At 45.5% G+C, this 23734-nt stretch overlaps 1 protein-coding gene across 2 annotated transcripts in view; it reads right to left on the bottom strand.

Moving 5' to 3' along the window:
- Chpt1 (choline phosphotransferase 1) overlaps positions 1–8359 on the bottom strand; it is a 35260-nt gene extending 26901 nt beyond the window's left edge. For both annotated transcript variants that reach the window (XR_008221594.1, XM_052753048.1), the window contains exon 1: positions 8063–8359. Coding sequence is in view for 1 of the 2 variants with exons in the window: in XM_052753048.1 (XP_052609008.1) it covers positions 8063–8335 (273 nt within the window). In the remaining variant the exon portion in view is untranslated. The remainder of the gene's footprint in view (positions 1–8062) is intronic.
- Between the last annotated feature and the right edge of the window lie 15375 nt (positions 8360–23734).

Below are 23734 nucleotides of genomic sequence, written 5' to 3' on the forward strand. Positions count from 1 at the left end.
TTACACTGTTGACAACATTCTGGGGCTTCTCTAGGCCACAACTTTAAACTCTTCCACATCCCTCCCATAAACCAGCTCCAAAGGCCTGTGAGTCACATGGCCAAGCTCATCACAGAAACAGCCCCACTCCTTAGTACTGACTGTCTGTGTTTGTTAATTTTCTTGTTGCAGCAGAACATATGACAGAGATTCAGGGAAGAAGGCTTTGCTTTGGTTCATGGTTTAGGTGGTAATATAACCCGTCGTGGTGGAAGGCACAGCAGTCGGGTCTACGAACACCAGCCACCCTGTGTCCCACAGTCACGCATGCTGGTGTTCAGTCTGCTTTCCCCTCTTCCCTTTTCTAATCAGTCACCCACGAACCAGTGTTAACCACATTCAAAAAGAGTCTCCACTCCTCAGCTAACCTTGATGGAAACACTGGTGTATTTCCAATGACAATCCTAAATCCTGTTGACAAGTGAGATTAACAATCATGCTAGCAATACCCAAAAAGTCTTCTGAAATGGAAGTTTAGGAAATACTAGAACTATACGTTCTCTATTTTCTCAATTTTTATACTTAAAAAAAAAGAAAAAAAACTCTTTTCTTTAAATGGCCATGGGTGAATTAACACATTAAATGATAAAGGGGGTTCACAAAACCACTGTGTGTCAGCTGCTAAGACTTTAATAGTATCCACACTTCAGCTGACCTCTCTGTAAAAACGGAAACTGCATTTCTAAATGTTAAGAAAGGAAACTAGAAGAGAGGTTGTGTGTGTGTGGAAAAGACACAATGCTAGCATGCTGCTCACACCCTCTCAGGTGAGTCTAGGATGTCTGAGAGAACTTGTAGTGTCTCCAGCAAACTGCTAGCCTGGCTCAGGAAAACAGAGCGATTAGAAATAACTAAAGGCCCCATTCACTTATACTATGTACCTGCGATATGGTAAAACAGTTTGCCAGCTGGGCAGTGGTGGCACTCGCCTTTAGTACCAGCACTCGGGAGGCAGAGGCAGGCGGATGGAGCTCTATGCATTTGAGGTCAGCTTGGTCTACAGAGCAGTCAGGGCTACACAGAGAAACCCTGCCTCAGAAAACAAAATCAAAAATAACAACAAACTCCCCCCCCCCAAAAAAAAGCAGTTTGCTGTGTGTTGGAGATATAGCTCCACTGGTAAAGTGATGGCCAAGTTAGCATATGGTTCAATCCTCTGTACCCACATAAACAGACAGGTGTGGTGGCACGTGTTCATAATCCCAGTTATAACATATGGGGAAGCAGAGACAGGCAAATCCCTGGGGCTTGCTGGCCAGCCAGCTTAGGCTAATAGGTGAGCCCCAAGACCCAGTGGGGGGGTCCCGAGGAATTACACTGAAGGCTGACTTCTGGTCTCCAGACACACATGCACACAGGCAAGTGAACACACACACACACACACACACACACACACACACACACACACACACACACACTTATTGGGAGCCTGTGACAAGCAGGGCACTTCCTTGTTCTCAGAAGCAGGTTTCCTCTGTGGCAGGTGAATGGTCACGTGAAAAGGAACATCCTTGGTGGAGCCAACAGGATGGCTACAGGGGCTCACTGGTTCCCCCTGGACCTCACTGGTTCCCCCTGGACTTCACTGGTTCCCCCTGGACCTCACTGGTTCCCCCTGGACCTCACTGGTTCCCCCTGGACCTCACTGGTTCACCCTGGACTTCACTGGTTCACACTGAACCTCACTGGTTCCCCCTGGACCTCACTGGTTCACCCTGGACTTCACTGGTTCACACTGAACCTCACTGGTTCCCCCTGGACCTCACTGGCTTCAGCTCAGTTCACACACCAGCAGTTTCTGTGACAGTTGGCAGCTATAAGCAGGGTAAAGGGACGCACATGTCACTCACGAACACACGCAGCCCAGCCATCCAGGACCAAAGGGTTTTCTGGTGGGCTGAGAAGTCCTCTGAAAGATGGCCTTTCTTTTTCTTTTGGACAGTTCTAGATTCTTTTTCCTTTGGCACTTAGTGGAGTTCTTATTGAAATGCTAAGGGGAACTGAAGAGAGGAGAATACGAAGCCAACTCCCATCCCAAATCTGTCATCAGTATCAATGTGCTAGGTGCCCCAATAATCTGTTCTGTTCTTGAACTTCAAATGAAAGAGGTCAGAGACTATGCCCCAGTCTAGTGAAACAAGAGAGGAATTTATAAGTCTTCATATATGTCACAATTTCATGTTTTATCAATACTTGACGTGGACTTTTACAGGAGAAGCAGTTTATTCCTTAGAAATGAACTACAGCAGAATCACCGAAGCCACGGGAACAACTCACAGGGGGAGCCGTGTCCTGAAAGCTTCTTCTGGGCACATCTGGAAGGAGGGTGAGGCAAGGAGGCACCTCACTGTTATGAAAACATCTGCTCCCAGGTGCCAGAAAGTTCCTCTTAAGTTCTGAGGCCGTGGTGTGCCCCGTCCCAGTCCCTTCCCTGCTTCTCGAACTTTTACCCTCTGGCAGATGGGAGGCAATATTTTCTTTCAATAAGAGAGGCGGCGCCAAGACTCCGGACTTAATAAATGATGCTTGACAAAGTATTTAGCTTTTTTAAAAAAAGTGATTAAAAGGAAATGTAGAGCTCAAAGAATTGAACTTACTTTGAGAAATCCGAGTGGGAATCTGTGCAAAGGTTACTGCTCTTCCTTTCTGTCATTCCCCACAACAAATCATTCTCTATAGAGCAAAGGTAGTTATAATGCCCGTTATTTACAACCAGGTTTAAAGCCTTTATGGCTCCCTCAGGCATGGTCATGTTTTAACATCGTAAGTAAGAGAAATGTACTAGTCGATACCCTTCAATCTGGCCTCAAGCTCAGTGCCAGTCTGCTGTAGGTGTGCCCTTGAAAGAGACACTACCATGAATGTAAATGCCCAGGTTAAGAAGACAGGGAGGAAACATCACAGCAAGTAAGTAAAAGAGAATTACACCACAACTTATATTAGGCAAAAGGGAAAAAAAAAAAGAGCATGGAAATATTCTGTAGTAGAGAATGCAACTGCAGGGCTGGAGAGATGGCTCAGTGGTTAAGAGCACCAGCTGCTCTTCCAGAGGACCCAGGTTCAGTTCCCAGCACCCACATGGCAGCTCAAACTGTCTGTAACCCCAGTTCTGGGGGTCTGACACCTTCTCACCAATGCTCATAAAATAAAAGTTAAATCAATAAGAGAATGCCACTGCAGCTGGGGCTCCCCACCCTCTCTGCCCTTTTGTACCTCTGGCTAAAAAGAAGCCCCATCCATATGTTAACTGATAACTCTTTCTTTAGAGTTCCAGAACCCAGATGGCGTTTATAGCACTCTTCACAAGGGAAGGTACAAGTCCACCACACTGCTCTGGAGAACAAGACTCTGCCTAAAGCCCAGCCTCACTGCCTCCTTCTCACCCACAGAAATTCCCCAACAAGGAAAACAGAGCTTCAAAGAACCAGCTCTTCTAGATCCTTCAGGGCTGGCTGTGCATAAACCTGATTCCTTTCTACCAGTGCTCATTCTCCTGAATACTGGTATCTCAGTGGCCAGAAGCAAGGATGTTTCATTCTGGTAACCCTAGAAGGCTGAAGCTAGCTTTGAACCACCAAGTTATCACACATACACACTTAGGAACTGCATTAAGTAGGCCTTGTTTATGTTCTCAGAAACTATGACGTTACTTTAGGAAGAGACAGCCAAGGACTGGAGCCCAAGGATTGTATACTCAAGAGTGGTAAATGCTCCGTCCAGGGGAGGGGAGGGCTTCTACACGTTTACCCTAACATTTGCTTACTCTCAGGCCAAACAACAGAAACAGCTAAAACGGAGTGAGAGTTCAAGAACATCATCTCTCAAGATGACACTGTGTGTGTCACCGTGCACTCACTTAGGCAAACACTATGGCAAGACACTGTGCTCTGAACTGAACTCTAACAGGCTGTCCTGCTCAATAGGAAGACATGTTAACAACAACAAGAAATGGAGACTTTCTCCTGGAGCGCTACAGAGGCCCACAGCAGCAGAAGCATGGCTTTTTTTCTGGTGTGGAATCCTAGTTCCCGCTTACTTAATCCAAGGAGACAATTTCTCTTCACTTCCCACGTCTATGAAGTGGGGATATCCACTGTCTTCTTCATGAAGACAATGCTGACAGGACTCAATAAGAGAACATAACATGCTCCAGGCCGCAAGAACATGAAACAGAGATTCAGCTGTATACGATAAAGCTATACCTAGAAGGGTCACGGAATCTTTCTGGAAGAGAAGTCAAATATCAAGGAATATTTGATATTATTCGGCTTTTAATATATCAGCTGTTTCTTACTATCAATTTCTTGTGTGCCCATAACTCCTAGGCCATAAGGGCAAACAGTATAAGTCTCTCAGACCTACTGCTGATCTGTACTAGGTAACACCCCTACAGAGACAATGCCTGTCTCCTAGGAGACAGGAGGACGTGTAAATGCATAGCTTTATTTCTTGTGCATATGAAGCTCAGACCATCCCTTTCTCTCACAAGCCTAGTAGCAATATAGAGCTACTGACTCAGAATAAAAGGGTTTTTTGCATAACCAGGTGGAGGGAAGACTGGGGAGAATTCCTGACTCTGGGTTGGGGTGAGAGTGGGTCGGCCTGAGGAAAAAGCCGCAAAGGAAAAGTTTTTGCAGATGGTTAGGTGGATTTGAATCAGGTCAAGAGAGCAGGAGAGGAAGGAAAAATGGGAGACGGAGGAACGGAGGACAAAGATAAGAGCTTAGTTAGGGCTATGAGAGGACAGGAAGAGAAGGGACAGAGAGGAACTGAGTGTCAGATTGGAACTGAAACTGTGTAGATAAAATTTTGTCTTAGAGAAATAAAATGGACAGGCGGATGGAAGAGCATGGTGTACATAGATTCTTTCCCCTCAGATGATCCCATGCCAATCATAGCATCTTCCCCAGGATTCTGGGAGAAATCTTCTCAGGGCAGGCCCCTGGGAAAATTCCAATAATAACAGAAGTGCCTGGTATGCAGTTAACGGGCTGTACACAACCCTCGTTATTGTGGGAGTTCAGAGGACTAAGCAACTGATTTGACTCAGAAGGCAGAAACAAGTCCACGGGGTGGTAGTGTTAGGGGAGATGGTATTAAAATTGAGCACTGAAAGACAGGTAGGTAACTGGATATGTGAAGAAGGAAGGGTAATGAAAAGAAATATTCCTGCCATGGCAAATTGTTCAGCTAGAGTACAGGGAAGATCCCTGAGCAGAAAGGATGGAAAGGGTTGTCTGTAAAGTACCACTCTATAATGGAGAACCATTACAGAAACCGTCAATCACAGCCTTTTCAACTAGCTTCCTTCACTCCCAATCACGTCCTAGAAATAAGTGCATGGCTACTGAGCTTCAGGTTGGCCCGAGCAGCTAAGTGAGCCCTATCTCAAAATTGGGGGGAAAAAAAAAATTAAAAAGTGCTGATCAGCAGCAGAGCTTTCCTGCCTAACATGTTCAAGGCCCCAGTGCAGCATGTACACAGCGTGTGAAAAAGCACTATGAATCTTCAAGTCTAAGAAGCAGAAACTTCCAAGCTAGGTCGTTTAATCTTTGTCGACCTCAATTTTCCCTTATGAAAATATATACCAGTGACTTCAGGCTGGCAGGAAGGAATTCTGAGATGGTAGGAAGGGCACCCTAGGAAGGGAAAACTCATTGGTCTCTTCAGGTTGGTAAAGGTAAAAACTGCAACCAATGTGAAGGCCCTTCACACACTGGCGTCATATAAAATGCCAGTGTTTTCCTCCATGTCACACAGGCAACAAAAAGGATGTACACTTCGCAGTCGGACCAAAGTGGATCTGAATTTTATGGAGCTGGGTCTTTTATTAAGGCAAAAATAGCCAGAAACTATGGGGTTTTTGTTTGTTTGTTTGTTTTGTTTCGTTTTGTTTTTTTGGTTTTTCGAGACAGGGTCTCTCTGTGTAGCTTTGCGCCTTTCCTGGAACTCACTTGGTAGTCCAGGCTGGCCTCGAACTCACAGAGATCTGCCTGGCTCTGTCTCCCGAGTGCTGGGATTAAAGGCGTGCGCCACCACCGCCCGGCTTGTTTTGTTTTTTAAAGATTTATTTATTATGTATACAGAAGAGGGCACCAGATCTCATTACAGATGGTTGTGAGCCACCATGTGGGTGCTGGAAATTGAACTCAGGACCTCTAGAAGAGCAGTCAGTGCTCTTAACCTCTGAGCTATCTCTCCAGCCCGAAACTGTGGTTAAAACACTTTATTATTTGCATCGTAATTAAAAAACAAAGTGGCTCCTGCTCTTCCTCCTCTTACTTTGACCACTTAGAGGCAAATGCAGGATCCAATGGCATGCACTTCACAATCCCTCATAGTTAGTTTATCTCTCATTCACCCCTTAGCTCTCTTACCTGGGCCATTCTGGCTTTGCACATTTTTATGTGCCTCAGACCCCATCACATCCTCTTTTAAAAATGAGTCTGAGCCTATAAGTTAATCACAAACTTATCTCATCCATAGCCCGCCCCCCTTCAACCCTACACAAGAGCCCTCAGACTTCTTTGTCCATTCTTCTAAGTGCTCAGCAAACGGACGGTAAATAACATCAAAGTTCATGGCTTAGCTGACCAATACCAGAAACATCCAAGACTGTCAGCCAAATCAACGCCCAACTCAAAGCCAAATTTCACTTCCCACGCTTCACGACACTGTTTAACAACAGTGCATTTTTAATATGTTGAGGGATAGTTTTAATTTATTGAGTAAAGTGCAGTGTCCTACATTTATCTGCATGTATCATCCGGTCCTCACTGCCGCCTTTGTGAAATTGGCCCGGCAGGCATTATTTCTATTTTCAACATGGGAAAACAGACCTGATAGGTCTGCCGGGGCGGAGGCTGATGGGAAGCCAAGTCCTTCACTTGCAAGCCTGCCATCCTTCATCATGATATGGTGCTTTCTGGGGGGTTCCAGAATCACCAGAATCCCAAACCCCAAACAGCTTAGTCTTTTCAAATTACATGAAAACAAATAACAATGGAATGTCTGCTAAGGCAGATAGGAGAACACAGTCAGTCACTAGCAGGCAAGATGTGTTAAAACTGCAGCCTCCACTAAGCCCTTAAAAAAAGTATTTGCATGGATGCAGAGCATGAACTATTTCTCTTGTACTCCGGTTACTGTTATTGTAACTTCAACTCTCACTTTTGGGCACGATCTATGTTTACATGTAATTGTGGAGGGAGATTAAAGAAAGTAATGGCACAGAATCTGCATGCAATATGCACCCCCTAGAGCGTATCAAGGCACTTTCGCCGTGCTATTGTGCCCTCGACACTCAGCCCAAGGAACCACGTCTTACCACCACCGTCCAAAGCCCACATTACTTATTATTCTTACTTTACACATGGGTTAGATATAATCACAACTAATAAAATGGGTTGGCTTTTATAATCTCTAAGTCTGGATAACTGTGAGGACTATCACCTATATCTTGTTTGATTTTCATGAAAAAGTCAGTGAACCAAAGAGGAAGTTAACGTCCAGAAGTAACTTCATCAGTTATGCTACGGGTAATTTCAGGATCACTAGGCACCACCTTGGAGAAACACAAGATTATGAAGTACCAAAGGGCATCTTGGGCTTACCCAACCCATCCACAAGTCCTGACAGAATGGAGATGCGGGTGTTTAATCCCCAGTGTGCAAAGTACAGGCTGCTGGTCCTCACAGTCAACCTTCCAGTCGGCCCATGGCCCCGGGGACGAAGTGGGCAGACACAGGTCTGGGGCAGTGACCTTGACAGCCCCCTCCAGGGAAGCTCAGCACGGTCACAAGATTGGGGTGGCGGCCCGACAGTCTCTAGGAGCCCCGGGGAAGCTAAAAGTGAACACCGCCACGGGACAGCGGTCTGGTCGTGTCCGCACCTCCCTCCGAGACCCGGAGGATGCTCCGCCAACAAAGGGTCTCCCCTCGGCCCCGACGCCTATCGTGGGGCCGACGGGGAAGGAGGCCCGAGGGTTCCGAGGGAACACCGGTGGGCGGCCGGCCCTACCTACCTCCTCCGTGACCGTAGGGCAGTAAAAGATGAGCACTAGGGTGGTGACCAGGTTGACGGCGAGGCCGATGAGGGTGATGGTGTTGGGGGCCATCCAGAGCGGGATCCATTGGAGCAGCCAGGTCCAGTAAAGCTGCAGCGGCGGCTCGAACAGCGACTCTCCCACCGCGGTGTAGCGGTGCTCCTCCAGCCGCCGCAGCTGCGCGGCGCTCAGCGGCTCACCCAGCGCCTTCACCCAGCGCGGCGCCGGCCTGGCCCCGGCGCCCGCCGCCATGGCCGCCTGCGGGGCCCGCCGCGACCCAGCGCAGCCCGCGGCCAGCGCGGGGGGCGGAGAGAGCCGAGCGAGGGCACAGCGCCCCGGGCCAGCTCCGCCGGTGGGACTCTCGTAGCGGCGGGCCGCGGGGGGCGGGGCGGGCCGCGGGGGGCGGGGCGGGGCGGGGGCGGGGCGGGGCGGGGGCGGGGCCGCGGCGAGCTCGCGGGCGGGGGCGGGGCGGGGGCGGGGCCGCAGCGAGCTCGAGGGCGGGGGCGGGGCCGCAGCGAGCTCGAGGGCGAGGCCGGGGCGGGGCCTCAGCGAGCTCTAGGGCGAGGCCGGGGCGGGGCCTCAGAGAGCCGGAGGCCGAGGGCGGGGCCGAGGGCGGGGCCTCAGCAAGCTAGACTGGGGCGCCCGGGACGGGTCGTGCAGCCTATGGCGCTTTCGGACCCTGGTCTTCTGCCGCTGTGGTTTTCCTATTGGGGCTCCAGGACTGGCCTTCCTCCCCAGCCTTTGCTCACGTTTCTGTGGCGACGTCTCGCTCGCTTGGACCGTGGCCGAGCTGGGTTGTCTACTGAGTGCTAGATGCTACTCTGTTCCTGTGTGCCTACGCTTCGACCTTTTATTAAAAAAAAATCAAGGAGATGCACGGACCAATCAGAAAACACTCAAGCACCACGGAGGGATGTGGCCCCTTCACACAGTGACTTAGCTAACCCTCCCTGCGTGATCAGACAGTGAGGTTTTAAAATAAACAAAAACAGACAAACAAAACAGACCTTAGAAATATTGTCAAAGGGGGAACTGAATGTTTGAAACCTAAATGTCTGTTTTTCAAACTATTTGATACTCATTACGGTGGCTGTTTTTTAGACACGCCCTTAATGGAGTAAGAAAAATCTAAGCTTCACTGAACGGTTGAGAAGGCTGATTGCCACATAATGGAAGGTCACCAGTCCCTTACCTCACAATGCACCATTTGGACTGTCATAAACATGTTCTATTGCCCAACCAACAAAGGGGAGCCACTTGCTGCTCTTCACGTCCTGGCTCTGATCTGTATGCATCTTTCTAAGGCATAAGACAAGCAGGAAACTACTTTCCAGACTCTTGGATTGAGCAACATGGATCAGCAGATGCATTCTACCTCACACTGTTTTGAGGAACTTGCGCCTGAAAGCCAGCCCCACCATCTCGTTTCCCGCAGCCCAGTACGGAAGTATGATTTTTTTTTTCGTTTTTTAATTATTGAGAAAAAAATCAAAAGAAGAACAATGTTTATGATTGTTTGAATTTACAAAATTTAAATTTCAGATCTGTGAGTATAGCCGTGTTTATTCTAACAGAGGTGAGGACTTACAAAGTCTTATTACCTGGCCTTTTGCAGAAAAATTTAGCAGCCAGGTGGTGGTGACACATGGCTTTAGTCCCAGCACTCAGGAGACAGAGGCAGGTGTGGGGGGAATGGCAACACTTGCAATTTACATGCCTGGTATTTTATTTATTTTGCTACCAGACTTTGAACCTAGAGCCTTGCTCTCTACTGCTGAGCTTTATCTTCAGTTCCTTGTTTGCTTTTTATTTTGAGACAAGACCTTGCTATGTAGCCTTGAACTTGTGATCCTCCTGCTTCAGCCTCCTGAGTAGCTGGGATGACCAGCGCGGCTGGTGGTCACACCCGGCCTCTTCTAATGAGATGTGGGTGTGAATGGGGCGCACAGCATGCTCAGAAGGTGTTGACAGTTGCCTTAGGCTGCAGCTAGGTAAACCGCTATGGCCTGAATGAGACAGAAACTCATTTTGCCCAAACATGATGTCTGGGTAGGTAATGGGGCGAGCGCCGGGGGCGGGGGGGGGGGCTGCAAAAGCTCAATGTGTGAGAGACGCTGATTTCTTCCATTTCACTGTCTCCTTGTCCTGGTCAAAAACAGCAATGCCCAGCCAACCGGAAGGAAGGAAAGAGAAGGGGCGCGGAACTCTCTTGCTTTGAAGGCTATGATCCAGGGTTTTATTCCTCATTTCTGACAGAACCCCGTCATGCGAGTGTGACACCTAACTGGGAGAAGAACTGGAAATGTCGTCTTCAGCTGGCCAACCATTTGTATGGCTAATTTCTACTACTGTTGAAAAGTGAGAGGGTGGGCGTTGGGAAGCCATCCGCCGACTTCAACCACAGGCTTGCTTGTGTTCTGAATTTTTTATACACTTTTTAAAAAAGAAAATATTTTTATTAATTCTTTGACAATTCCATACAACATGTTTTGATCGTATTAACCCCTTATTCCTCTTCCTAATTCCTCCCAAACCCGCCCCTAATTCCTAACCTCCCCAACCTCGTGTCCTCTTTGTTATTACTGTGTTTTGCACCCTGTCAAGCCCAATTTGTGCTGTCCACATACTCCTGTGTGCGGAACAATCCAGCGAAGCGTGGTCGACCCACTGGAGGCCACACCCTTAAAGAAGGCCGATTCTCCCTCTCCTAGTAGTTGTCTTCAGCGGCCACTAGCTCCTCAGGGATGGGGAGCAGAGAGCCCCTTCCCCCTCCGTTCTAGACTGTTGACTGACTTAAGCTTGTGCAGGTCTTCTGAAGGCAGTCAGAGCTTCTGTGAGTTCATGAGTTACAGTGGTTCTGTCGTATCCAGAAAACTGCTTCGATCCAGTCTTTACAAGCCTTCTGTCCTCTCTCCTCCCATAGTCCACGAGTCTTGGGAGAGAGGTATGATACGGATGTCCTACTTAAGGCTGAGCGCTTCTCTGATACTTATTTTCTGCAGTTTGACCAGTTGTGAGTTTCTGTGTTCACCACCATCCACTACACAAAGAAACTTTTCTGGAGATGGGAGAGCTGCACTAATCTATGGGTATAAAGATGTGAATTTAGAGGGCTGTGTCCCTTTAGCAGAATAATAGGAGTTGGCTTACCCCAGGGTCCTGTAAGCTCCACCTCCATGGGTTCTTAGTCAGAGTTATAGTACCAGGCATGTGTTTCCTCCTGTGGAGTAGGTCTTAAATTCAATTGGAAAGTGATGGGTTACCTCCATAATATTTGTGCCATTGGTGTATCTTACAGTGCTGGTCATTATTGTAGCTCAAAACTTGGTTAATGGGGTTGGGGATTTAGCTCAGTGGTAGAGCACTTGCCTAGCAAGCACAAGGCCCTGGGTTCGATCCTCAGCTCCAGAAAAAAAAAAAAAAACCTTGGTTAACACTGTTGATGACTCCCCTCCACCCTTATTTTACAGATGGGCATGATGAGGTTCATGCTTTTGTCCCAATTACACATACAGCCGGTACAGTGTTGAGCCAGGATCCGAGTTTACACATTCTTTTTTTTTTTTTTTGAGTTTACACATTCTTATTCCAGATCCTTTAATCTCAATCTGCAAAATGCCACCTAATACATTACATGATTAAGTACAAAATTAAGCATTACTAATTTAGAAATCTGAAATGCTCCAATGTTCAAAACTTTTGAAGCAGTGACATGATGCTTGCTGCAAGTGGAATATTCCACAGCTGATGTCATAAGATATGTTAGTCAAAAAGAGAAAAATTGTATGAGAATACCTTCATATGGTTTATGAAGTATATATGAATCATTAATGGATATTGTGTTGAGGCTTGGTTTTTAGACCCAAGACTTCTCACTTTATACATATACACATTATCTGAAATCTGAAAAATATCAAAACACTTCTTATCCCAAGCATTTTAAGTAAGAAATACTCAACAAGTAAGAAAGACTTAGATGGGGATTTACTTCTGCCCATATTGAACAATCTAGCTTCTATGTATCATGTAGGTTTGTGCCATTATAATTTATTTTGAAGATTCCATGAAGAATTATTTTCTTAGATAAGAAGCAACAAAATAGAGTGAAGAGGAATGAGAACTGGAGTTCATAGCTTCTTTTTTTGAAGGAAAGCAGGGTTTTGCTCTTGGTTCTTTTGTATAACTAATACTCACATTTCAGATTTTCTTCAACATCTTTCATGTTGAAGCCAAATTTCCAAAAATACATAGTTTCATGTAGCCATGGTAGGTACAAACTGTTCATGAAATAACTACATCATAACCCAGTTTTCTCTGGTTTGGACTATAAGTAATTATGTTGCAACTCTTTTGGGTTTGGTCCCAGGTTTTGGCACCAAAATGTGAGTTTTGCAACTCTGGGGAAAGGTATCCTGACTACTTGGGGAGTCAGGCAACACCTTGAGCTGCTTAGGACAGCTCTGACGGCTGGAGCTGCAAAGAGACAGCTCAACCCTGGAGGGCAAGGCATCCCAGACACCTGGAACTGCTTCAGGGCAGCTCTACCCTGGAGGTATCCCAGACACCTGGAGCTGCTTAGGACAGCAAAGAAGCAGCTCAGCCCTGGAAGGGAAATTTTTCTCACTGCTCTGGAGAGTCAGGGCTGGAAGTGCTTCAGCAGGAAGGATATCCTGACAATTCAGGAAAGTCAGGCCTGGAGCTGCCAGGACAGCTTTGCAAGGAAGGGTATCCTGACTGTTCGGGAGAGTCAAGCTATACCTGGTGTGATAGGGGATGGTCTCCCCACAGGATATAGCAATCCTGCTTCTCTCCTGGAGAGCCGCTCAGCATCCACTAAAGGAGGCTTCCTAGCAGAGCTCTACTTCTCCAGCCTAAGATGTTGCTTCTTTTGCTTCACTCTGCAAAAGGGGAAACCCCTGCAGAAATGTAGCAACCGCCTCTGGCTCTGGAGAAATGTTACTTTTTCAGCTCTCTCTTGCTCTGTCTACTGAGAGACTTCTCAGCAAGGATCTTCTGTTTAGCTCCTCCTTACTCTGTCCACTGAGGGATGTCTTAGCAAAGATCTTCTCTACACCAGTGAATGAAGATCTTCACACCCCCAATACTCTTTTGAGAAAGAGATTTATTTGGGAAGGAGGAGTCCAGGAGACTAGCTACCTCTACCAGGGTAGAGAGAACAGCCCACAACTGACCAGGCAGGGCAGTTTATATAGGATGTCTTGGGGCAGAGTCAACCAGTGATTGGTTAGTTTTTTTTCTGCCTAGGGATTGGCCAGTTTTGTGGGCTAGGGACAGAGATGGCCCTGATTTCAGAGCCAAACTGTGTTTCTTTCACTGGTCTTTTTTGGGTTTTTGACACTGCCTCTAAGGCCAGGGCACATTTCTTTTACTGACTCTGATTCTAGGGACCAAGAGTGTTATTTTGGTACTAGTTTCAGAGTCAGGGCATGTTTCCTTGGTTCTGGGTTTGGGGATAAAGTGTTCCTTTCTCTGGCTCGGGTCCCAAACCCAGGCTGTGTCTTTCCCTGGTCCTGGGCCCCAGGGCCAGGGTACTATTGTCCTGCTCTGTGATTGGTTTCACAAGTCATTTGGCCAGGGACAGAGATGGCTCTGATTTGAGACAAACTATGTTTCTTTCACTGGCCTTATTTGAGCTATCTTTCCCTAGTTCTGGACTCCATGGTCGGAGTGGGTTTTTTTAGCCAGCTCCTTTTCCCTACATGGACAAAAAAGCAAGGTTCCAATCAACAAATCACCTGGACCCCAATTTGATCATGATACATTGTTTATGTGTATCAAAATTTCACACCATATCCAGTAAATACCTACAATTAAAGTAATGACTTTTAAAAAAGGAATCACTTGGCTAGACTTGCAAAATATACACATTCACAATTCTGTCTGGCTTATTATAATTTGAGGATCTTATTGTGTCAACACTTGTTTTTTAACATTTTATTTTTTTTCTTTATGTATTTGAGTACTTGCCTGCATGTATGTATGTGGACCACGCACATGCTTGGTGCCCCAGGAGGCCAGATGATGGTGTTGGATCTCCTGGGATTGGATTACAGATTTTGTAAGCTGTCATGTGAGTGTTGGGAACTGAACCCAGACCTTCTGTAAGAACAGCAAGTCCTCTTAACCATTGAGACATCTCTCCAGTTCCATGTTTGCTTTGATTATGTTTACTTTGATCTGTCTTGATACTTTTCTATTTGAGATCCTAAAGTTCACATTTTATGTGACTATGGTATCTAACAAAATATGTAGATATACAGTGTTCAATAATAAATCAACTAAAACCTTTGATCTCCTCTCTAGAAATGCTCACTGTCCTAATCAAGATCAGAAAAAAACAAAACAAAACAGAATTTCACAACAGTATCCCTGAGATGTGGTAATTGTGCTTTTTATCTGAAATTGCAAAAGCAATTGAGGATTAAAGAAACTAATCTCCCCTGGACACAGTTCTCAGCCCTCAATCTTGTTTATATCCTCAATCATTTTTTTTAATGATCCTTTCCTGAGTCCACATTGTACTGTTAAAAATGTTTTCCATAGCATGATTTGAGGAACCCTAAGGGGAAGCTCCTTCCTCAAAAATTTCCTTTTTGGCCAGGCTGTGGTGATGCACACCTTTAATCCCAGCACTTGGGAGGCAGAGCCAAGCAGATTTCTGTGAGCTCCAGGACAGCCAGGGCTGTTACACAGAGAAACTTTGTCTCAAAAAAAAAAAAAAAAAATTCCTCTTTCAGCAACTTTGATTACCTAAAACCCTGCCTGTAGCTTTGGGATTTAGGAAGCCACATTTGGATGTTGGGTTGGGTCATTATCTGGAGGGGTGTTGTGGTTAGAATCTGCACTGTGCCCTCAAAGACAGTTTTGGGCACTGGATCCCCAGTGGATGGCACTGTCCTGGGAGGTTGTGTAACCTTTGGGCAGTGTGGCCTACCTAACAGGAACTGGTCCCTGGTGTTGGGCTTTGAAAGCTATATGCACTTCCTGTTCCAGCCAGAATACACAGTTTTCTGATCCGCCAAGATCTAAGGAGCCTCCACAACATGCTCCCACCACCATGCAGGAGCCCAGCCTTGCCCACCAGGAAACCAGGAGCCAGAAGAAATCCTTCCCGAACCTTAGGTTGCTTCCATCGGGCATTCTGTCAGAGTGATTTGAAAAGGAACAACACGAGAGGGTACGTTTACCAGAATCGTTCCTTTAAGAAGGGGACTGAGCCGGGCGGTGGTGGCGCACGCCTTTAATCCCAGCACTTGGGAGGCAGAGCCAGGTGGATCTCTGTGAGTTCGAGGCCAGCCTGGTCTCCAAAGCGAGTTCCAGGAAAGGCGCAAAGCTACACAGAGAAACCCTGTCTCGAAAAACCAAAAAAAAAAAAAAAAAAAAAAAAAGAAGGGGACTGGGTCTGGAGAGATGGATCAGCTGTTAAGAGCTGTTACGGCTCTTCCAGAGACCCAAAATTTAGTTTTTAGCACCCATGTAGGGTAGCTCATAACTACTTGTAATTCCAGTCAGCGGAATTACACTCTCTTCTGGGCTCCGTGGACACGGAGAGGAGAGAGAAATCTTAAAACAAAAAAAGGGGACCAGCAGAAGGGAACAAGGGTTGATGCTGATGACCAGGTAAAGAGGAGATTGAGTATTACCAAAGTACATGACATCCATATATGGAAATCTCCTAATGAAATTCATTATTTTGTACAAGGAATATATACTAACTGAAAATTTAAACATAAGGAAAATAGAATATCTTTCCTTTGGGACAGCTGAGAGAGTGGTCCCACATAAATATTCATACAAGGAATTAGACAGAGAGCTGGAGTCTGCCTCCACCCTCACCCCGGCACACAGACATGTGAGTGTACATGGATGTCATTGGGGGATCTCACTGAAATGCAGATTCGTAAGTTTGTAAGTCTGGGGGAGAAGCTGAGAATTAATTTCTCAGAAGCTCCCAGGTGGCCAGGTGGCGTCATCAAGTCATCCTTTGAGTCATAAGGGTCTAAGCACATAGCCTTAGAAGTCTGGAGGGGGACAGCACGCTGAGCAACGGCCCCAGCTGAAGTGGATTTTAAAAAAGAGAGAAAAGACTACTAGAGTAATTAAAAGATAAAAAAGAGCAGCTGGACTCTATTTTCCCAACACTGATGTTCTTAAGACACCGGCCTAGAGAGAAGAAAGATAGGTACTTAAATTTTATATTTTACTCTGTAGTTTTTATTTACATATATTCAAAAGACATATTTATACCAATTGTGTAATCTACTTGTAGAGCAATGGCGGCTGCCTGCTTTTGAGACCTAGGTCAGGGTGGTGTCTGAAACTTTCCTGGGGGAACACTATGCCTCTCAGGCCAGGAAGACCTTCAGCACCCTGACAAAATGCCTGAAGAAACCAAACATCTGTTTGACTATCTGTGAGGAGAATGTCTTACTGTTAAAAAAGAAATGCATAGGTTGTTGGTCCTGACTAAGCCAGAAAGGGTGAGGACAGGGCTTCCCACGGAGGCTTCCCACCCCTCAGCTCCCCCCCCCCCCCCCCCCCCCCCGGTTCTCCTCTCTCCTGCAAAGAAGAGTGCCCCGCTGGAAAGGGTTAAGAAGCCATGGCTGGGTTAATGCTTGCGAGGCAGGTAAACAAGCGCCCCTTTCTTTTCAGTCCCTGCTTCCTCCTTTACTTCCCTGTCTGCTAACTGGCTTCATTCCTCTAGCCGCTCTTGACTGCCCTTCCCTCAGTACAAACAACTGCTAATCGGTCGGCCCCTCCTCCTTCTGCTGGGTAGTGCTGCTAGGTCTTGGCTGGCATGGAGTCCCCCCATGTCACATGCTCCCGCTCTATCTCTTGGAGCTTAACTCCTTAAAGGAGTAATTATTACTGGCCGAATTTGACCAGTGTTTGTCACTAGGAGGACTTGGAAACCCGAAATGGCTCAGGAAAGCTCCTCTCACTATGGACTGCTTCTGCTGTAGGGATGTTTGTGGCACTCTGGCTATCAGCTGCTAGGAAGAGTGTAAAAATAGCCCCCATTAAAGGGTTCTTCTCCTCACTGTAACCCCTACTGTCACGGTACCTCCCAGTGCAGGAATAGGAACTGAGTTCCCGGTGGCCCCAGCGGACACCCAGGTAACAGGCTGGAAGAGGCACTTCATCCTGTAGCCTGCAGGGGACACTTCCTTGGCTCCTTCATCCCTGGACACTTCCAGATGGCCACATGATGTTTTATTTTGAAACATGGCTCCCTTCCAGTGACCCTTTGTCATAGTTCTCCAAGAAGGTTGCCTTACAATTTAGGGATCGTGGCTCCTTCCCTTGCCACGGTGCTGCGGGTGAACTCTACTTATTCCTTTTTAAATAAAAAAAAAAAAAAATTAAATTAAATACAAAAATCTTTTTAAACTGTAAAATTTTAAGCCAGTATGTATCATTTAGTATGTAATATCTTTGAAGATGTTTCCTGGGCCGCAAGATTGGAATGAGTTGAAGGAAAATGAAAACCAGGAATGAATCTTTTGTCTTGGGATCTACCCTAGTAGCTATCAGAAAGCAGAGGTAATATCTCTATTGCTTAGGAGAGTAAGTAGATAGGCTGGATGAGCCCCATGAGTGGGAGACTGTCTCCTTAATGACATATTTGAGTCACCCAATGCCCCAAGTCACCTTTGAGTCCTCATTCTACGTCTGGCCTGGTATTTTGCCCCTTGTAACCTCCTTCAGACATTGCTCAGGCCAGCGCACCTATGAACACAGATCAAGTGACCCTAAGAGAACAGTGATGACCCTTCGAGTCAGGATAACAGGTTCTCTCACTAATGGATTTGTTTCTTCAATTTAGTCTGTTAACGACATTACAAAGGACTTCATAAATTCCTGTAGCAGTAACCTGAATTTCTGGTGCAAAAATAGCAATTAATTAGAAGCTACAAAAATAATGGTAGTAATGAGATTGGGCAGTAGAATGCCACATGGATGTTTAGACAACACTTCTGGTGGTTTTAAAAGATCTTGTGGGGGGGCAGTGGTGGTGCACATCTTTAACCCCAGCACTCAGAGGGCAGAGGCATGTGGGTTTCTATGAGTTCAAGGCCAGCCTGGTCTACAAATTGAGTTCCAGAACAGCCAAGGCTACACAGAGAAACCCTGTCTCGAAAAACTAAAAATAATTATATACACACACACACACACACACACACACACACACACACACATGTATGTATGTATGTATTTGAATGGATGGACTGGGTAAAAGCAGAGAGCCTTCTCAATGTGGTTGGCTATTATCCAGTAAAATGAGGTCGCTAGGCACTCCTCTCAAGTTTTCCAACCCAGTGATAAGTATTTTTGGATCCCCGGTAGTGGGTTTCTCTGCCGAGGCAATAAACTAAAGCAAGCCAAATTAAAGGTCCAGGTTTAATGAGCAAAGCATTCCTGAGTTATCTGGGGGAAGAAATCTTGTCGCTGCTCTCAAGGAGGGGGCCTCAAATACCCTGTAAACCCAGTCTTTGAGTAGCTCCAGGGGAGGAGCCGATGCTGGGCGAGCTTTCTGAGGGTGGGATCTGGAGAGGGAGGAGTGGGCCAAAGCAAAGTTCCCAGCTAAACTTAACCCAGGATACCACACAATTTGGTAAATTCCTGTGATACACCATTTTCCTTTAACGGAGTGATATTTAAGCCTAATTACGGTGAAATTATAGAAAAACTGATAGCAGTGGCAGCTGCTGACAGTTTTTGTGCTTTAGAGTTTCAAAACAGCCTTTTTCTTCCTTGGAACTTTGCAGTGTCTAAGTACTGTTTTGTATGAGGAAAGACAGTGTAAATATTGAGGATAAGATATAAGAAGGCTAAGTCATGAGTGGGGAAGGAAACTATGGGAGAAAGCTTTGCCATCCCTTCTAAACTTCCGTGTGGAGATTGGCTTAGAGACTTGACTCAGCGAGATTGGTCAGCCAGTATTAGCAGGAGGCAGCCGGCTCAGCTAGTGTGCTGATCGGCCAGCAGGGACACGCTGCTCAGCTTTGCTACATGGTCTTTTATTTGCTGCGTACAAGGAGTTCTAGTCTTCTTGTGTTTACAAATGAGCTAGACTTCGTTTGTGCAAAATATTGTAGTCAATGTTCAGATAGCATTCCTAACGTGGGGGCTAATGTTACGCTGATGGCTAACTTTACGTTTAAAAGTTTAATTTTTTTTTCTGTGTTTAAGAGAGCTATAAAGCAAAATTAGACTTCCAAATATTAAGGGCTGCCTAGGGTTAATTTGTGTAATCGTCCGATCTTGTACAACTTTAACGAAACGGTTTCTGCTTCTCTGAACAAAAGCTTGCTTTGCACAAGATGACAACGTTAGACAGAGCGTAATTCTGTGTTCTTTGCCCCTGACTGAGGAGGCGGGGTGCTGCATTCAGGAGTCCCAGCTGTAGACCTGGCGCCTGTATATGAGTAAAAGCCTCCTTTGTTAAAATTTATTCATGATGCTGGTGCCTGCCTTTAATCCCAGCACTCTGGAGGCAGAGGCAGGTGGATCTCTGAGTCTGTGGCCAGCCTGGTCTACGAGTGAGTTCCAGGACTGCCAGGGCTAGGCAGAAACACCCTGTCTTGAAAAAAACAAACAAAACAAAACAAACAAACAAAACAACAACAACAACAAAAATCATAGTCAGACTGATGAATCTCTGAAGGACCCACAGTATTTGGGGGTTTGTCTGGGATTTAAGCATTCAACCAGCGACACCTTTTTTTTTTTTTTTTTTTTTTTTTATCTGGTTGCCCTTGGGACCCTGGAGGCTTGTGGAGTCCTGGGAGCTGAGAAATTAGACAGGTCCAGTGTTTGGAGGAAGCTGCCAGCAGGTTCTCAATGCCTAGATTGTGAGGAAAGAGGCATCAGAAAACCTCCGGAGGTGTTTGTCTGCAGTGCCCATTGGTGGGACTAGTGGAAAAGCTGGGCGAAGCATCAATTCCTGAGTCCGAGGGAATACTGCTGGCCCTTGTTGGAAAAAGCCTAGCTGGAAATCTGCTGTTTGGTCGATGAATGAAGGGAGCTACCAAATATTTGTTTTGTGTGTCTTTTTAAGTTACTGTTTGGTGGGTCTGTGCTTTCTGGTGTGTCCGTCAGTTTGTTGCAGATGTTGCAGAATCTAGCAAGAGAGGGAGCGAGCAAAGGGGTAGCCAAGCAGAGCGAGAGAGCAAAGGTACAAGCCGCAGGGTACACACTCCTCCCTGGCTGGTGCCTCTCCCAGCTCCCCCCTGCAGCGCCCTCTGTCGGTAGCCGGGGCTCAAAACAGTCTTATCTCTAAGCCTCCCTTGTTCTCAGCTTACTCTGTCTGGTCCCTCCCACCGTCACTGGATTCAGTTTTACCGGGACGTGACTCAGGTGTCTTTCAGGTATGGATAATATTAAAATGTTGTCTGATGCTGTTCTACTTCAAGGAAAAGCTGGCTCCGGAGTTGGGTTATGGGTCCCCCTTCCTCTAGACCCAAGAGTGCTTGTTTAAACGTTTCCTCCAAAATCTCTGTCGTGAGTCAGGTACCCACCTGACTATGTGACAGAGAAAGGAGAGAAGAAGGATAGACTATCCCCAATGGGGTTATTGCCACTCTTGTACTTTTTAAAAATTTTCATTTAATTCTCTAAAACTTTTGCTAAAGTATGAATCTTATCTCAAGATGTGTAGGACTATAACGTAAACTTTCTTTACCTCACGATTTGTAAGTTTGTTGGGTATGATTAAGGACCTGTAAAATCTGCAACAAAAAGTTAACTTAAAACTTACAGCAAGACGGTTGATGGTTGGAAATCTATATATGGGTCATCTTAATTTGCTACAGCACACTGTATGTGTAACTTGGATTCAACTCTTGTTTGAAAGAAATGGATTTTTTTTTCTTTTTTTTCTTTTTTTTTTTTCCCAAGACAGGGTTTCTCTGTGTAGTTTTGGTGCCTGTTCTGGATCTTGCTCTGTAGACCAGGCTGGTCTCGAACTCACAGAAATCCTCCTGGCTCTGCCTCCCAAGTGTCGGGATCAAAGGCATGCGCCACCACCGCCTGACAAGAAATGGATGTTTTTAAATACCAGTAGCTCTCCATGATATTTTGGATTGGGATCGATTTTTGTGTAGTGATTCTTGTCTAGAGAATAAGAATAACAGATGAAGACAAAAATCATAAAAACAAAGTTTAATCATAAAAAAATTAGGATTTAAAAGCAACCTATGTTTGATAACCAGGAAATTAAAGCTGTACTTACTGCCTTTATATATAAGGGAAAAAATACAAATAGAAAACTCTACAGATGAGGAACATAGACAATTCTCTACAATTTACCTTTATAAAGTTCTTTGACAAAATGCCTGAGCAACCAAAAAAAAAAAAAATTTTTTTTTGGGGGGGGGAACAACACTGAAGGCTATGGTTGTTAAAAATGTAATAATTTTTATTCCTCAATCAAGACAACATAACCGAGGTTTTGTTTACTGTATTCAGTAACTCTTCTAAAAATATGACTAAGTAACGGGTCTTCTGGATATCGGCTTTATCTCAGGATGATGTCATGGTTTAAACCAAAATGTTTGTCCTTGAGTGTTCTCAAAATTCACTGAGTCTGCAAACGCCAGTGGTTTGCTATATGCAATGATTCTTCTAGTAATTTTCCTAGTTCTAGTTTTCACTTTAAATAGAGGGCCATGGCCAGACACATAACTGAGAGAATACACCAGCTCAAGACCCTGAGAGCGAGGCCTCAGAAACCCACTTAAAAGGATCAAGACCGAAAATGCTGCCAGAAGCAGAACCGAGCAGAAAAGCTCCAGAAAGGAAGCTGTCTCAACAAAACAAAACAAAAACAAAGAACAAAACCCCAGCCCAGGAGCCTCCTGGCTTAGGGATGCCTGTCTCTGGCCAGGATTTGATGCCGACCTGACAGTCGCTATCAAGGACTGCCATTTCTAGTTGGATTTTCTGACTGAAAATATGACTTAAAAAGGCCAACAGGGGATGGGATGTCATGGGATAGGATCTGCCCAGAGTTTTGGACAGACAAAGATGGCAGAGATCTGTCTTGTTACAGATGAAGAGTGACAAGCTCAAGAAACAAGGTGAACCTGGATGAAAAAGGATAAAAGAAAAATTAAAAACATGGAGAAGAAGATGAGAAGCTAGTGTTATGACCACAGCTAGAACACCAAGAACTGATACTTTCCTATTTTGTGATGTAGCAAGGTCATGACCTACGCAGTCTGGCGAAGAGCCCGTGGAATGCCTTTCCTCGCCTAAGCTCTAGAAACTGGCTTGAAAATGTATATAACTTTGTTAAGCTTTAGCTATTTGGATAAACTGAGACATACAAGAAACTGTGATATTCTGCAATGCACTATGAAAGGATAAAAAAAAAATTAAGGTTCCCAATCTCTCTGTGGACTACATGTATGGTTTTACAAAATTCCCAGTCTCTCTATGGGATGCATTTATGATTTAAAGTTTTATTTTGGTACTAGAAGAGATTCAACTCAAGAACTGTAATTTTTTAAGGCTACAATTAGGACATGCAGGCTAATAGTAAGTCATGTTATAAATGATGAAATTCTTTAAAATACTCAGAATTATGCTTGTAGTCATACTAAGAACAAATGTGATTTGTTGTCATGGAAAAAAGATTTATTTAACCTTCTGTACATGTTTGCAAGGTTAGGTCTAAAACAAATAAAGTTTATTTAAAGTCAGATAAACTTAATAGATGACCCTCAAAAACTTTTCAGAGATCTGCTGAATATGGCATTTAAAGTGTTTAACGAAAAGGGCTTCCCACGAGAGACAAGATGCCAGCTTGTGGTGGCAGCCCTAAGGTCTCCCCAAAGAAGACCACTCCACCTGGACTGTGGTAACAGAAACCACTGGGAAAAGCTGCTCCACGCCTCGCTCACCTCCAGGACCCTGCCGAGACTGTGGACAGGTGGGACACTGGAGAATCGACTGCCCCTCTTTGCCTCACCAAGGGAGGCCGGTCTCTCAAGTTCCTCACCCACAGCGAAGTGTCTCGGATCTTTTGGGTCTGGCAGCCAAAGACTGATGCTGCACTGTGTGGCAGCCAAAGAGTTAATGCTGTGCTGTGTGACCACGGGACACTGAAGCCATTCAGCCTCCATTGATATTACTGAGATTGACCAGGAGGAGACTGGGGTAACAGGGTCATCATCCAGATAGCTGGGAAGTCTCTGTCATCTTACTGATACAGAGGCCATTTGGTTTGTACTTCCTGCTCCATTTTTCCTTCTCGGATCTCTGATGGTGTTGATGGCAAACTGTAGCTTTATCAGTTCAGCAGCAGCAGCCCGGTCAATGCATTTCATATGTGAAAACCAGGCCTTGCTTTTTCTGGAGCTGTTAGACCTCTAGGTGAGAAGGGCAGACTCACAGGTGTCAATGTCATTGTTTACCATTCCTCTGTTTGAAAGAACTTGCTTTGCACTGACTGCTCTTAGCAATCAACCACTTGTGTCTCGTGGTAAATGATTGAACGGAAAAAGGAAAAGGTTTGAGATTTATGCAAGTTGTAAGGGTCTGAGAAAACCATTAAAAAATAATAATAAAACTTAGAGACAATATATGATGTTAAGACTTCAAAGGTTCAGAGTGTTGACATATTAA

This window comes from Peromyscus californicus, unplaced genomic scaffold (assembly GCF_007827085.1).
Source record: "Peromyscus californicus insignis strain IS unplaced genomic scaffold, ASM782708v3 Scaffold_24__1_contigs__length_46423439, whole genome shotgun sequence".
NCBI classification, from domain to species: Eukaryota; Metazoa; Chordata; class Mammalia; order Rodentia; family Cricetidae; genus Peromyscus; species Peromyscus californicus.